Source organism: Melopsittacus undulatus, chromosome 4 (genome assembly GCF_012275295.1).
Source record: "Melopsittacus undulatus isolate bMelUnd1 chromosome 4, bMelUnd1.mat.Z, whole genome shotgun sequence".
Classification (NCBI taxonomy): Eukaryota; Metazoa; Chordata; class Aves; order Psittaciformes; family Psittaculidae; genus Melopsittacus; species Melopsittacus undulatus.
In genome coordinates, this window is record NC_047530.1 from 33,970,993 (window position 1) to 33,988,008 (window position 17,016).

Sequence of the window (17,016 nt, forward strand, 5' to 3'; positions counted from 1 at the left end):
AAATTGAAAAAGTAATTCATGAGTGATAAAAAATAATTAAACAAAATAAGGTATTAATTCAGTAATATGGACTATCTTTTATAAAAAGTCTTTGTCTTCTACATACAAATTTGCACAAGACTGCCAAATAATGCCTTGATTTGCAATATGATAAAGTTATGATTTAGCCATAATTTAAAACTCCATGTAGTTATACAGTGAAAGTTATCAGTCATAGAAATAAAATATACTGATAGAAGGAGAGGATTTCTGGCTCAAAGAAATGTAATTAACAAGTGGATTTCTGATTTCTAGGTAAGTGTTTTAAGTTAATAATTCACTGTTTCTCCTCACATTCTTAGTCTAAATTTATGGACCATGGCAGTAGATGGGCTTCTGACCTGAAAAGCTCTCAGACACCAAGTACAGAACAGGTACTGCAAATATAACTTGCCAGATGTAGCCTAGCTGTACCTACGGATAATAGTAATCACTCCTCTTGTCTCCTCTGTAATGTCCTATTGTAAAAAATGGGGTACAACATTGCCTAACCACTGTCATTTTTCATTGCCACCATGGAAGTTGCCTGTCAGCTTTAGAAGGACAAAAAAGCAAGGGAGAAACAGCTAACAGAAGAAAAGCTACAAAAGCCGAAATCCCCAAATCATCCTGACCTTCAGCTACTGCTTCCATTAAATCATTGAATGGAAGAAAAACAGTCAGTAAATTCAAAGTGACCAAACATGACAGAAAAGGGAGAGCCAGCTTGTGCCATTATCTTTTTCTGCCTCTAGAATGATCTTTGCTCTTCTAGACTGCTACTTACATCCTCTGCCCTGCTCAATCTGCAGTTCTCTTGGGAAAGGTGATGATATTGCCCTCCTTTCACCCTATTTTTCCCCTCCCAGCAGAAGTCTTAATGCCATTTAACTTTCTGTTTCTCTGGCTGCCTTTGACACCTAGCATCCATCACTATAATAGTAAGCAGGAGAGCATAAATCCCTGCTAAGAGCTGTAAGCAGAAGAGTTTCCCAAGCCCCACAGAAAAAAAACCTGGCCTTGTAGAAGTGACAGGGCAATTCAGACTCAGAACCTGATCTAGGGACCTAGCTGGAACTGTGCATTAAACCATCATAAAAAGAGCAAGGCACAGATTGCAGGGCTGCAACTCACTCCAGTTGATACAGCATTTCCCAAGGCCAAAGCGAACATTGCAGATCCTGGTCCTTAGCAATCCACAGCCCTCCTTTTCAGCTCTTGCCAACCTTCTTGCACCCTTTCCTCTAGGAATCACATGAAGCAGAAGCTTACACCAGTCCCAAGGCTTCAGTTAAGAAAGGGCAAAGCAAACAACTTGCAAGCTGAGAAGCAGCCAGAGAGACACCAAGCCTTTTCACAATAGATTTTAAGTGGTCCTTGCTTCTTGCCAAGGCAACAAATGCTACAGCCAAGCAAGCAGAAATTTCTCTGCTGTGCTTGAGTTCATAAACAGAAGGACAATGTGTAATCAGCCATCTGAGCACCAAAGAATTATTCATCTTCAGACAAGCAACGATACCTCACAATTGGTCAGATGTAGGGGTGGAGGAAGTCCTCTACAGGAGAAGATCCCACTGCAGTAGTTCTTTCTGAGGCATACACATGACATATAACCCTCATTCTTCCTCCCATTTATCTATCCTTTCCACCCTGGTACTCTTATTTGTTGGAGTCTATACATCTAGCAGCTGAAATCCTGCCGGATGGCTGATCCACAGCACCTGCACACAGCTCTTACAAAGCAGGACCAGCTGCCCTCCTGGCTCTGGAGCAAGCCTGTAAGTTTTGCTGCATAGATACTCCTCTGGCACTGTTAAAGGTGAATGCCTTCAGGGACTCCAGAGGAGCAGGCTGTATATTCTGACCTGCCTGGTATATCATCTACATTTCTAAATTTCATTCTCATAAACTGCTAAATCTCAAGATGAGATAAGCAGACGACAGCAGCAGTGACCTGAAGAGTTATTGCTCATAAGTGTAAGATCAACTTCAATTCATTATACAAATCTGAAGTGTCCCAGTCTAAAGAGCAATGCAGTGAGAGGACTAAAGTAGTATATGTAAAATGGGAGACATATATAGGACTAACCTGAGTGGAGGAGTTGTGTGTTATCAGGTGTACAGAATCAGTTCTAGCTTGCTTTTCTATTGATATCTCTAATGAGGTTAAAACAATGAAACAAACTAGGGCACATGAGACCCACATGCTGATACAAGTGTTAAACATTGCTCTAGTGGAGAGCAGGATTAACTGATGCCTAAATATAATCAATTGGGAGCTAAAATAATTATGCCTAAAAATACTTTCAAGTGTTGAGCCTACTCTGTGAAGGAAAAAGACATTATACTGATATATCTACAGCAAAGAGCAATAAGACAGAAAGTCCAGGGAATACTGATCCTAGGGAAAAAAAAAACCCGAAAACATTTCTGTAGGGTACATATCATCATTCCTCTTTAATTTTTTTATTTTATGTCCATCACTATCTCATCAAAAAGAGTATATTTAGGGAAATGAATAGTCACACTTGTTAAAACAGCCAAATGCTGAAATAAGGAGAGTGACAACATGGCCCTTAATACCAAACAATATTCATTTATTAGAGGTACTCCTTTCTGTATTCCTCTTCTCAAAATTAAAACAAAACAAGGTGCGACTTCTTAATTACTGTATCTTTAAGTCTTTTTTTTTTCTTAAGCTTCTGAAGAAACATGGAATTCATTCCTACTCACTCATAAAACAGCCTCCTACTTAAATCTAAGTCATATCCATTCAAAGCATCTATTTCTGTTTTTACCACAGCACAGACTAAATTTTCTGCTTTATGCTGTACCCATCTCTAGGATCAAACTGGAACTACAAGGTCATAGTACCACTGTGAAAGACCTAATCCAAGGAACAGGCAGGAGGGAAAGGCATACAGAACTTTACAAAATATTATCCATGCTACCACAATAGTGCCTGTAAGCTTGGCTGTGAGACAGACCAAGGACCAGTGTATCCTTATTTTACTATTCAGGGAAACTAAAGAGCCAGTTAGGAAGGAGGTTTGTTGATAACTGCTGAGTGAATTGAGTAGAGATTAGGAAACAGTAGCTCCTGGTTCAGGACCTGTATTCAGCCTGTTACAGCCTCTTGGTTTTCTAGCTAAAATGCAGCAACCCCAAAAGCAGCTCGATGGCTTACCTCCTGCAAAATGCCTGTGCTCCACTTGCTGTGGCCTACCCCATTCATCTTCTTGCCATCAAATCTGCTCTCACCTCTCACTTTCTGCTGTGTCAGTACATTAAGTTCTTCTAACAGGAGGAGAATATATTAAAGGAATAATAATAACACTGATAATGATAGTCTAAGAAATACGTGTTTCTTTCTCCATATTTCCCCTTGTTCGATTAGTCTCTCAGAAAGAGCAGCATTAATCACTGAGGCAACAGATAAAACATGAAGACCAATTTGAATTTTGCTGTGTAGTACTGAGTGTGTATGTGTGCTTAGGCAGCAGGGAGGGAGGCCGCAGGATAATCTGTCATTTTGTATATTTATGCTGCTGGAGTCAGTTAGGAATGGTTCTCCATTGTTACCACATATTAAAATCATTCATGTCCTTACACTTTCATTGGAGGTCATCTGCCAGGAACAAAAAGGACATTATGACCAAGTTAAAGTTATTTGTGCAAATCTCTGTGTATGTCTTGGGTGCTGAGGCGATTGCCAGGACATTAGAGCACAAAATACAGCAGTTTTTCTCCTTACTTGACCTCACTATTTTTACACTAAGAATGAGTTTTCCTGCTCTGAAACAGCTACTGGAAAAGAGCTGTTGCAAGTGAAAGAGGTGTTTTTTAGATGAACTTACTAAAAGCGTGTTAAAGTCCAGCTCTGCCTTTGACTGCTGTGGAAGAAGCCATGGGTCCTCAGATCCCACTGCCAGCAGTTTTACTGAACTGAATGCTTGCCAGCTTGGCAAAAAAAAAAAAAAAAGAGTCTTAATCCCAGGTAAGATGGAGCATGGAACAAAACAAGAAATTAATAAGTAGAAGAGCTGTTACTGAGCCATGTGGTTACAAGTTTCTCCTTCAAACCTTTGTCTATCCAAAAAGGAGTTTCTGGAACTATCAACCTACCACCTCTGCCATGTCACTCTCCATGTGAATCTTAAATCCATATGAATCTTTAAATCTTGCTGTTCCCTTCCCATATCTCTACAAGACAGATGCATCTTTTCCTCTGGAATTTAGTTCCTTGTCTGCACCTCAGTATTCATCCTTTCATTATCCACTTTCACACATTTAGCCATTAGAGCATTTCTAACATTTCCAACTCTCTGGTTCATGCCTCCTAATAAACTACTGGTATTCTCTGGAAATGTCCTTACCCACAAATCAATTTCCTTAGCATACCCAATCTAAGTCATGGCAAAACAGGCAATACAGCACCAGTGGAAAATTCTCAGATAAATTATGAGGGAAGATGGTCCCTTTGTGAGTCATTATAAGGGTGACAATCTCGAGCAACCGCTATCACAAGTCCACCAAGGTACCGGCAGCGCTGTGGTATCACTATTATCTAGGCAGGATTCTGACTTAGCGGAGTTCAGTCATAAGCCCGCAGATGGGAGCCTCGTGCCAGTGGCTCTTCAGCCAAGCGCATGCACCAGGGGTCTGAACCTGCGGCTCCTCTCATACTGAACAGGATCACTATAGCAACAACACAGCATCAGTAGGGTAAAACTAACCTGTCTCACGATGGTCTAATCCCAGCTCACATTCCCTATTGGTGAACAAACCACCTCCTGGTGAATTCTGCTTCACAATGATAGGAAGAGCCAACATAAAAGTATCAAAAAAAAAAAAAGCGACATGCTATGAATGTTTGGCTGCCACAAGCCAGTTATCCCTGTGGTAACTTTTCTGACACCTCCTGTTTAAAACCCGAAGAGCCAGGACTGTGAGGACCCGCTTCCATGGTCTGTATTTGTACTGAAAATCAAGATCGAGCGAGATTTTGCTCTTCTGCTCCGCAGGAGGTTTCCGTCCTCCCTGAGCTCGCGTTACACTTGGACATGTGGTACTGCCCCAGTCAAACTCCCCACCTGCTGCTGTCCCCAGAGTGGACCGTGCCCAGAAGCAAGAGCCCCCCCTTGGGGCTTTCCCCCCTGCCCACTGGGTAAGTGACAAAGCGATCAGAGTAGTGGTATTTCACTGACGGCCAGGACACCGGCAGGCGGGCCACCCCGCGCTGCTGAGTGCATGCCCAGCCTCCCACTTGTTCTGCACTTCTCATGTCTCTTCACACCAGGCTAGAGTCAAGCTCAACAGGGTCTTCTTTCCCTGCTGATTCCTCCAAGCCTGTTCCCTTAGCTGTGGTTTCACTGAATAGTAGGTTGGGACAGTGGGAATCTCGTTCATCCGTTCATGTGCATCACTAATTAGATGACAAGGCATTTGTCTACCTTAAGAGAGTCATAGAACATAGGAGAAGGAAAACTCCTATCTTCAAACCTGGGCAGATGGAGCTCGTTCAGCCTTGTATGGTCTTCCATCTAAGAGAAGAACGCTCTTATAAAACCTATGACCTGCAGACTTTGCTGTCACTGTCCTAGCCAGCTAGGCCATGGTAGCCAAACTTCAGGTGTAAAGGGTGGGGCCAGTTCTGCACAAACTACACCTCACATGAAAAATCCCCTGTGCAGGCTGGAAGAACTTGGCTCTCACTTGTCCGTATGGGCAGAAGAGGGTCAAATCGGTAGGTGACAAGGTGCGTGGGTAGCTGCAGATCCAACCTTGCATGCGGGTGGACCAGTGCATGGGTAGCTTGAGATTGCCCCAGGAGTTGACAGTCCTGGTTGGACACTCCCTGATTGCCTAAGCACCCTTAAGCACCCTTTCCAGCCTGATTTGCATATCCCACATGCCCTTGGTCATCGTGCTTGAAGTAAGCATGGTTAAAGCCCTTCCCAAAATCTTTGCTCATGAAGCCAAGCCATCAATAAGGGTGAAAAGCCAACAGAAGGAATTTTCTCCAAAAACACACTATAAGAAAGAAGGGGAGCATTAGCACCTCATACAATTCCAAGAGAACTGAAATCCAGTCCCTCACCTCTTCAGCTTTATTTTTCTGTTGAAATTTTGTGGAAACAAATTCTCATCTTTTAGAATATAACAGAATTAATTTTTGCAATCAAAATTAACAACATCCTACCTACTTAGATGCTCTCTAAGGGAGGAAAGGAAGGATTGGTGGTTGCATAGCCTGTGTTGCTGATCACTACTTTTATGAGCTATACTGTGACAGACACATATTGCAAATCAGTCACAACTCATCCCACAGATGAAAAAGAAACTAGCAGAAATCCTTCTGTTCCTGATAGTTAACACCACCATCATTCCATAGAAACCTTGTAGCATTAATTAGATGGTTTCAGAAAGTGGATCTGTCACAACAGCATGGGTGTGTTTCTAATTTCTGTGCATTCATACAGATATGAGCTAGAAAAGGTAAGAGGTACATTCCTACTTCTCAGCCAGTCTTGTAAAAAAACATTCAAACATAACGGAAGTATATGCTCTGGAAGTATTCTGGTAATGTCTGTAGCTTCTAGGCATTTCCCTGAAGTATATAAATAGCAAGCAGAACAGATATGCTACAACAGCATGAGAGCCAATCCTCCAACTATATTTGAACTATAACCATTGATTTTACTCCATTTATTTCTAAGCACTTGCTTTTGCAGGACTGGACCTCTTTGTTGTATACTGCCACTGTACAACTGTCCTAGAACAACGCATTTGTCCTATTCTTACATTTGGATTGTGGCGAAAAGTATGGTCAACTATAGTAGCTTTAGTTCCCGAGTACTGTATTAATCAGATTTTGAAAATAATCTTCCACGTGACTTTCAAGAATCCTTTTTGGCAGGGCAAATGGCATGTCTAAATACACAAAGGGATACTGTGTCTGAAAGAAAAGTACATACTGATGTTATTAAGGGTCCTTCCGAGAAATGTATGCCTGCCTGGCTGTCTTAAGAAGGTAGGTATCAGTTTACTTTAGCTATTATTACAGCTTCTTATCTTTTAATTACAGAAAAGGGCATGCTTTTTGGTCACCTAAAAGGAAGCTAATATTTCATTAAGTTCTTGATCAAGATAAAAAAAAGAAAAATCATCAGAGAAAATCTAGAAATGTGCTGAAATTCTAGAAAAGTGCCAGACCAGCCCTGATTCCCCTACCCCCCATACGCTGGGCCAAATCTTAATTTCCAAAATTCACAGTAAAACAGAACTGAGTACGTATGTCAAAAATACCAGCTGAGACTTTGCTGCAAGTCCCAAACAATTGTTCAGACCTGCAGATTAAAGGCAATGTAAACTCAACTGTTGCATAACTGAATCAGCTAATTCGAGCTTTTTGTAAATTGTTAGATGGAAGAAATAAAAAGTTAGCGTGGTTCCCAGCAGAACACACACAGGAGTGGCTGAAGTGACTACTTGGCAGTGCTACTGTACAAAAGCAGGTTATCCAAAGAATGAGTGTAAGCTATATTTTGAGAAATCATACTACCTGTCAACTTGTGGCAATAAAGTTTGCCACACACGTACAATCAAATCCCCCTAAGAGTCACGAAAGAGTAGTCTCCATTTGGAGTCGACAATGGTTACTAAGTTAAATGTTCAAATATCATCAGTGATAATGTTAACAAATGACAGCATATGCTAGCATATGCATGAACTGTTTTACAAATACAATGTTTTTTATTACTGTAATTGTGCTTAGCAGAAATACAAGGCTGAGTTTATTTCTATCATCGGTACTTGTCAGCACTTGGGAGCATAGGGTGTAAAAAAATATTACAGTAAAATCACATTCTCTTTTTGGAAAGGTACTGAACTCTGGGCTCACTATGGCACTTCCAAAAGTGCAGCATATCTGTCTTCTTCAGAAAGTAATTGAAATAATGAAAATATTGGATTATATTTTAGATTATATGAGCTTTATAGGTAATCTGAGTATCCTAAACAATATACCAAAAAATATAATTTAAGCACATCACAACACTCTCCCATCTAATATCCAGTTAAAACTTGGAGGATATTTTAATCCTTTCCTATACAGAACATTATCATATCATATACATGTTTCTGGCTAGGCAGCTACTACAATACACATCAACCATTCTATATTTCAGTGTGCCCTAAATCCATTTCTATACTACATGCTTGTGGAGCATTTAGAGGCCATTTGGTATTACTGAATTAATCAGTCTGTAACCTACGTGAACAGTAGTTTGCACAAAAATTTTCTATCCTACATATGGATTCCTTCTTCCAAACTCTGCTTTATTTCTTTGCCCAAACCACGTTAGCATTTAATTATCACAGAAATATGTGACTCTGAAGAAGTAGATGCCATTTTGTGAACTACACTGCAGCAATACAACTTTACCATCTCACTCAACAGGACTAGCACAGGAGAAAGGATTCTACTCTGAAAGATGGTACAGGTTGGGGGTTTTGGTCTTTTTAGGAAAAAATACTTGAGGAAGAAGCAGAAAAGGATGAGAGCCAGACTTTGTGATTCTCAGAGGTACCAATGGGCCAGTGAAGTCAGTCTTTAAAGCAGAGACTCATCAAAAGCTCTTTTTTCATTAGAATTTTGCAGTCTTGGGATGAAAATGTCACTACTGACTTATAAGAAGCAAAACCTAAATTAAAGGCTATTTCTTTCTCCCCCAAATTATTATCTATGAGCGTGAGAGAAACTACCTAGGCAAGACTAAGGGTGAGACAATTTTATTTGTCTTAGCTGACAGTGAAAGTCTAATTAGACTGACAAATCTTCTGTGTTATTTTCCTTTGTGATATACACTATAAGAAAGGATCTAGCCTGGAGCTGCATGTAATGGAAAGACATTAATCAAGATTATTGGACCCTCAATAGAAAACACCGTTAGAAGGCTGGAAAGCCTAATGGTTAAAGTAAAAGGTTGAGAACCTTATTCTGAGCCATGCCAACAGACTGGACTCTCCACATGGGTAATGGGCAGATCCCCTCTTCTATTTTTTAGAAAGAACATTCTGCATATTATATATCATACACTATCATTCTATGGCTCTAAGATCATTGCTGAAAACATCCACAAATAATTTATTCTCATCACCTCCAAGCTACAATTTGATCAGTTCAGTAAGTGTCATTATCCTCATCTCAGGAAGCCAGGGCATGCTCTGGATGCGTAACAGAGAACACAGTTTCTGGTTCCTCATGGAGAGCATAACCAGAAGTCTATCTGCCCTCCAAGAGAAAGAAAATCTTCACAGAAAAGTATGCTTTTTGTCTTGGGACTCTAGCCATCCATGTCATGAGGCAGACATATGAGGGGCCTGCCCTAGGTCAGTAGGCCCTAAGGTCTTCAGAAGCTTATCTGGAGCAGTTTTCCTTAAAGACCCATGCACAAACTGGAATCATATCTTGAGTCTGATGACCTGAACATGCTTTGAAAGGAAGACTTGTGTATTACCACGCATGCTTTTCTAGACTAGCTTTACTTAGTAATTAACTTCAAAGACATCTTTACACAAATCACTTGAAAACTGAATGACCCAGCTGTGAACTGGACAGAAAACACCACATGAGACCATATGGAGAGTCTCCTAAAAAGCTCTGAGCAGCAACTCACTAAATAAATTCTGAGCATATAGGCAGCTGACATGGAAGCAGAAGCCAAGAGAATGTCACTTAAACTCATTTTCACAAAAGCCTCGCAAACCCAGAAATCCCTGAATAATTCACTAATAACTGAAGCTGTGCTTTAAATCAAGCACAGGGACACATGGGATTCCAGGACTTTTAGCAATTGCTAATGAAGTAACCCTGCAAGAAACATGGTAGCCTTGCAAGGGCGTGATGTGGCACAGTACAGCGACTTTTACCTAATAGATGCCTGCCCAGCGTGTTTCTGCACCACATACAAAAGCTAACAACTTGTCTTTGAGGCCTTTGTAGAGTAACGTGGCAAAGTAGAAGTCCTAGAGAATACATTATTATCACAGGAGAGTCTGGTGTGTCAGGGCCCTAAGACAAGCAGCAGGAATTTAGTATGATGCATGTAACTTCTAAACAGACCATAAAATTCAGAACAAAACCATGTGTGAGAAAGTTAGATCAGTGTTTCTACTCAGGGGCAGAAGAGCACACGCACCATTTGCAACTTACTGAAACAAACACGAATCAAACCTCCTTTTTCTCCCTTATTTTTAGTTAACAGGAAAAGGTCTGCTCCTGTGTTGTGGTTTAAGCCCAGACAGTAACTCAGAACCATGCAGCCATTTGCTCACACATTTTCCTACCTGTCTCTGGTGGGATGGAAAGGAGAATCAAAAGACATTTTGTTATCCTCCTTCAAGGACTCTGAATTATACTTGATTCACAGAAATGTTCCTACCAGTATAACATACAGTCATACATCTCAACTGTTCCTCACTCAAATCCTGTCTGTCCTCCACTGATCTAAGTTTCACTGTCTTGAAGAAATGTTATTATGCATTTTAAAACAAAATGAAGTTACAGACATTTTAAATGCTGATATCATTGCCACTGGGTATTTCCAGTAACTTTTTTCTGTCAATTCCCTTTGTCTTGTTTTTCTGTCTGAGACTATATGATTGGGATCTTCACAAATTGAAAAGCCTATACTGTGTATTTTTAAAGCACTGAATTTCCCCAGCTGCAGTACTCATACTACCTAACTGCAAGAGGTTACAAACAGAAGTCTTTGCATTTATCACACTCTTCTGTACTTCCTTAACAAGTGATGTGTAAATCTAAATCCTACTGAAATTTCCCTGGATTTTGTATCACTTTGGGATTACAGACTTGATATTCTGCAAAAGGCTTTATATGCATTTCAAAAAAGAGAAGTTTTAGTTAGTTACATATGACAATGAGTAACACAAACAGCACAAATACTTCTAATACAGTAAGGTCAATGCTTTTTCATCCCAATTCTTGTCATTTTGTATTAGATGCTTTACTTTTATTTGTATCATGATTGGTATTTCTACAATGGGCCAGAATCCTTCTGTGGGAAGTAGTTTAGACATGAAGAATAGAAAATACATTTGAATTCAAGGAGTCTTCAATCCAAGCATAAACATTTTTCTGTATCTATGTGTGGTATCCAAGATCTCACACATGGATACAGAAAAAATGGATAATTAAACAAAAAATTGTGCCAATACTGAGTGGCTTGATAAACAGCTGTCTTAGACTATCATTAGCCTTACATCTGACAGCTTCTTGACATGAGTCGTGATAAAAGAAATGTTTCAATGGGACTGGAGAAATAACCTGCTGTTGCCTTGTGGATAGTACCAGGCAGCAGAAAGATTCTTATGATCACATCTAAGAAGTGAGAAAAAAAGTTCTTGAATTGTGCTGATCAGAATGGGAAGAGGCTAAACTGTGAACGGTCTTGAAAGTGAAAAAAAACTGTTTATTTCTGAGCAGAAAAAGAGAAAGCTGGAACAAGGTAATAACCAACTGTATTTGTACTGCTCATAGCCTTAGGTAGCTATATTTTACGCTCTCCAAAGAACAAACTTGTTCTATTAGATTTTTCCACCACTTAGATCTAAAGTCATAAGCGGGCTTGACAATGGTGATGTTGAACACAAGAGAGATAAAATAACCATTAGGCATCAGAAAACCACAGCCGGAGATACTGCCCAAACAGAAAAAGACAATTTCTTCTCACTTTCTCTGTACAAATAACGCAACTTAAGCTGACAGAATCAAATTCTACCAAAAGTAAAGAAAGGCAAGCCATCTGTGCTGCGACAGCAATAAAATGGCCTGATATTGAAATGCAGAAAGTTGTAATGGAGGTACATATTGACCTTTATCTTTCTTTCAGTGGGTAGCATGAAGTGTCAAAGAGTTATTGCTTTAATATCAGCTGAGATGAGGCCATTTGTTGTGGTGCATGCGTATCCAGGAAATCACTGCTCTTAACCATGTTTTAGAAGCACTTTGACACTTTATTAAATCTTCTTGATGCTCTTTCAGCACATAGTGGTCTCTACAGGCTGAGTGAACTGCCATGTAGGCTAGACAGGAATCTTTCTGGAGTAGTTTCTCTTCAGGTAAGTCAGGGTCATTTCCAGTTTGACCCAGCCCACAAAGGACCAGGGCTACTCTCTGTTACACTGCTATAGCTAAACACAGCTCTGCTGACTTCATAAATTATAGAAAATCTCTAATAAACAAATAGCAGGATCAGGACCACAGACTTTATTCTTATGGAGATGTAATCTTATAAAGATTTTCTCTAAAATTAGAGCTAGCCACTGAGGAAAAGAAACTGTATTTCTTTCAGAGTTTATAACAAACAATGGCCAAACCTGGGGTAATTTCCCCTCACTTAGCTGAGACTTTATAAATCGCCTGTTTGGTATTTGAGGTTCAATTAATCCCAGTCCTGCCAAATGGATTTACAAAGTACCAAAGAAGGCAATGTTAAACCTTGGCTTGGTATTAATTACCCCAATAGTTGTAAATTCTACTGCACCCAGAGGTACTTCACAGAATGGTTGTGGTTGGAAGGGACCTTTGGAGGTCAGCTGGTCCAAGCTGCCTCCCTGTCCAAGCAGGGTCACCCAGAGATGGTTGCCCAAGACCATGTAGAGATGGCTTTTGAATATTTACAAGCATGGACACTCCACAACCTCTGTGGGCAACCTGTGCCAGTGCTCCATCACCCTCACAGTAAAAAACTGTTTCCTGACATTTAGAGGGAAACTTCTGTGTTTCAGTTTGTGTATATTGCCTCTGGTTCTGTCACTGAGCACCACTGTCAATCTTTACACCCTCCCTTAAGTATTTACAAACATTAATAAAATCCTCCCTGAGCCTTCTTTTCTCCAAGCTGAACAGTTCCAGCTCTCTCAGCCTTTTCTCACAGGAGAGATGCTCTGGTCCCTTAACCATCTCAGAAGCCCTCTGCTAGACCCTCTCTAGTAGCTTACTCTCTTTTGCACTGAGGAGCCCAGAACTGGACAAAATGTATGGCCTGACCTCCTACAACAGTAAGAGGACAATTTTTGTGTTTTCTTATCCTAAGTGACCAGAACTAGACAAAAAAATGAAGCAAATGTTCATATATATAAAAATACAATCAATAACTGATTCAACCTTCTGAAGCAGTTAGAAAGCAAGCATGCAACTTGTATGATTACAAGCTTAAAAATCCTTGATTTCATTAAGATCTTCTGTCCCAGCCAGAAGAAATTGTTTCAGGAAAGCAGATGTAATAATTTATTTTTTTTTATCCAACTAGACAACATCTCTGGAGGTTTAATAAAGACACACTGATCAATAATTATTTTCCAGTGTCTCAGCTGGTGTATGCTAGTGTCAACGAAAGTATGTTAACTTCCACAGGTTGAGGTTCTGATGTAAATAAAGATTTTAAAACAAATGTTTCATCCTAGTTGAAAACATGATAGTACACCACTGAAATAAGCAATTTTAAAATCTGATCCACTGCTTAGATTGGTTATTTACACGATTCTCTGCATAGATAAAGAGAGCCAATTTAATGTGTTTATTTCTAATCTGTACCATATTCTGTTTGCCACACAATTGGTTCAAAAATCACTGCATTTTTGGGACTTTAAACACTACATGAGCGCAATTAAACCAGAACATCTGAAATGTATTTTTTTGGAATGTTTTTTACCAAAGACATTGGAACCACTCTGTGTTGGAGCTCCTACATTTTGCAAGAAACTGATCTTGATAGTGTTCTTTAAAAATTTTCTACAGGAAGTCTATAAAAGGAAAATGAAAAATGGCTCTACCTGGAAGTAATGCTTCATTGCTCTTCTCCCCATTATGAACTTCACTGTTGCAGCAGCACATACTGTCGTAATAATAAACAATCATACACCCACCCTCCATTAAGCATTGTAATTCTCCTAGGAATACATTTCCCCAGATATGCAACTGCAGAAACAGTTACAATCATGTTTTCGTTCACACTGGGGCAATACTAATTACACAAATGGGGCTGCAGTACAACAGGAGCAAAACACGTCCCCATTACACGTACATGTGCCATAATAATTCATCCAGCTGTTTGTTCACCAACACAGGACAACATATTGTGATGATTTACCTTATATAATGTTAACAAAATAGTTACATGGAGCATGATTCAGAGAACATGGCTCCCATGAACTTAGAAGTGAGCAGCAAAACAAAAGACTAAGAAGCCAAGGAAATGCAAAAGACTAATTGACTCACCTGGATGCTGGGTGGTGAACGATTTTTTCGGGTTGTAGTCGTGGCCATTGTAGTTGTCGTTTCCATGACTGTAGTAGACATTTCTGGTGGCACAGAGGTTGTGGGTGTTGTTCCCAAGATGGAAGGGACCTCCCCAACAAGTCGGACACTTCCATTGATTTTAATGTTGGGGTTGTTCTCTGCTGCCATGTTCAGCACTTTCAAGCCATTGTAATAGAGACCGGAGAGCTGGCCTTGGAAGAGACGCCCTCTGTCCTTCCCTCCTATGGCTATTTGCGCCTGGGTGTTGAAGATCGTTAACTGTCGTCCTAGTGAAGGGGGGTGAATAACATTATTGCCAGACATTTCCTTCACTTTGCATCTTACATTGAATCCTGGCCAGAAATGACGGACAACAAAGAAGTAGATTCATTCTTGGTAGTGTTTATGATGACTGTAGAAACAGTATGAAAATGTAATGTCTAAGGCTCATTGATAAGGAATATTAGCCTGAAGGCAAGAACAGCTAAAATTGAACCTCATACCTCAGCATCCATTCACACATCAAAACTCTGGAGGAGCTCTGAGTCAGTCAGAAATTTGTACCCACTCTTTCAGAGTTGGACCTATTTTAAATTACAAATAAGGCTCCAATATGTGGCTATTTTCTACTATCAATTCAGACTGCAGTACCTGTCAAACTTTAGCCCATAAATAAACCTCTATTTTGACTGGTCAAAGGATAGGATTCACTCATAAAGCCACTTTTAACAGTGCAAAGATTTTAAGGGGTGGCTTGAGGACCACATCAGAAAAATACTGATGGTGATATAAGAATTGTGTAGGAATCTAAAGACAGGATCCATCATGATCTTCCACCTGTAAATGTTGTGTTGTGAAGGCTGATGAATCTGAACCCAAGAAACACCAAATGCAAACTTTTGTCGTGTCTCTGAAAGAGCAAAGTTTTTGAAATAGTGAGGATAATACAGTGCTTCAGATGGTTAAGCCTCATAATGCCTTACACTTGATTACCCTCTTACAGACAGTGAAATTCAAGCGTAGAAAGGTTAAGTGGTTTACTCGAGATCACGTCTCGAGTGTTAGGAATGGTCTAATATCATATATAATGAAAAAAAATTTATTAAAAATAAATCTAGTGACAATTGCCAATTCACCTGGTTTTGTAGGATACTTAAATCATATTCAGCCTGGACTGTTCTATGAATACTGTTTATGTCCCAGGCTGCACTAGGTTGACTATGTTTAGAAATAAATTGCTTCATGCAGTGCAAAGGCAGTGCCTATAATTCCACTGTTCTTCAGAAAATTAGGGGCATGCCATCTGGAATCTGTTGAATTAACAGACAGCCAGACTGGGCAGAGCTCAGAAGGGTTATCAATGCAGCATCAAGTCAATAATCATTCAAATATCTACCCTGATTTTTCATTTTTATGGAGTTTGCATCACATGTGCCCATCCCATTCCCGCTCCCCAGTTCTCACTCACCACTTCCTCTCTCTAGTCCACCCTGATGAGGGGTGTAAAATGCCACCATGTAACAAAGCACAGCCTATAACCCACTGCTCATTCCTTCACAGCCAGTGGTTACAGCAGATCAAAATATGAGGGGGAGCTCACCAATTTTGGTGGTCGTCGTGACGGGTCTTGAAGTCAAGTGGTGATGCGGTGTTGCATCATCTTATGGTGACAGGATGGACCATGGGGAAGAGAATGGGGACAAGAGAAGAAATGTATCTGAAAGGAGTTCCTGTCCCCAAAGAGGGCCCTAGCTAACTAAGCAAAAGTGTATGGAGAGGTGTGACATACAGACAAGTGGAGGTGGGCTGCACATCCCTTGTGCTCCTCACCTACAGAGTTGTAAATGAAACATGAAGACTTGGTCAGGGTGGAGTAACTGCATTGATGAAGAAATGGGAAATAAAAATGAAGGGTATCTTTCCCCTGGAAAGTGTTGAAACACCTGATGCAATATTCTGCATCTCAGGAGGTTTTAAACTTACCAGAGGCAACATATGTCTATTAAAACATCAACAAACATGCACTGAAGCCACACATCCTCAGCATGTAAACAGAGCCTTTCCTCTTGTCTATGAGGAAAATAGGATCTGTCAATATCTGTCAAAATATTCAGCCCTCTCAGCCCAGCTCCTGTCTGACCTAGAGAATGTTGCACTACACACTGTAGAGGTGTGTATACAAACTCATATACCATATCCTCAGTTTGCTTTTTTCTCTGTCTTGTGTTTCGGATTTTTTAATGGATATGCTGTCAGTTCTTTACTACACATTTTTCCCTTCTCACATATTACTTCCTTCTAGCATGCTATGTGTTTCCGTACTGCTCCTGCCCCTAGGTACCCAGACATTTCACTACTGTTTCCTCTTTCCCACCTCACTCATGGTAAGGGTGGCAAAAGGCAGAGGTGAGATGAGTAAAGAACAAGGAGCTATTTCACTAATCTTGAGATGTTATCCCTGAAAATTAAGGGAAAGTATTGACCATTCAAAGTTTTCCATTTCCATTCCTTTCTCCCCTTGAATCAGTGCTGTATTTTTTTTAATCATCTATCAAAGGGAAAAGGGGTGGATGATGATAACGAAGGAATTTTAGCAGTTCCAGCTAGAAGAGCTCCCCAAGTCATGACAGAAAAGGGATTCCCTCACTTTTACTGGAGAATTACAACTCTCC

At 40.1% G+C, this 17,016-nt stretch overlaps 1 protein-coding gene across 12 annotated transcripts in view; it reads right to left on the reverse strand.

Moving 5' to 3' along the window:
* The window catches only part of NRXN3 (neurexin 3), a 962,180-nt gene that overhangs the window by 98,808 nt on the left and 846,356 nt on the right, over nucleotides 1-17,016 (reverse strand). For 6 of the 12 annotated variants that reach the window (XM_031048774.2, XM_031048773.2, XM_031048775.2 and 3 more), the window contains 2 exons: nucleotides 14,324-14,631; nucleotides 12,103-12,105 (listed from right to left, as the gene is read on the reverse strand). In XM_031048774.2, coding sequence (XP_030904634.1) covers nucleotides 12,103-12,105; nucleotides 14,324-14,631 — 311 coding nt within the window. Of the gene's footprint in view, nucleotides 1-12,102; nucleotides 12,106-14,311; nucleotides 14,632-17,016 lie in introns of all 12 variants that reach the window. The other 6 variants (XM_005148869.3, XM_031048776.2, XM_005148864.3 and 3 more) reach the window with 2 other exon arrangements.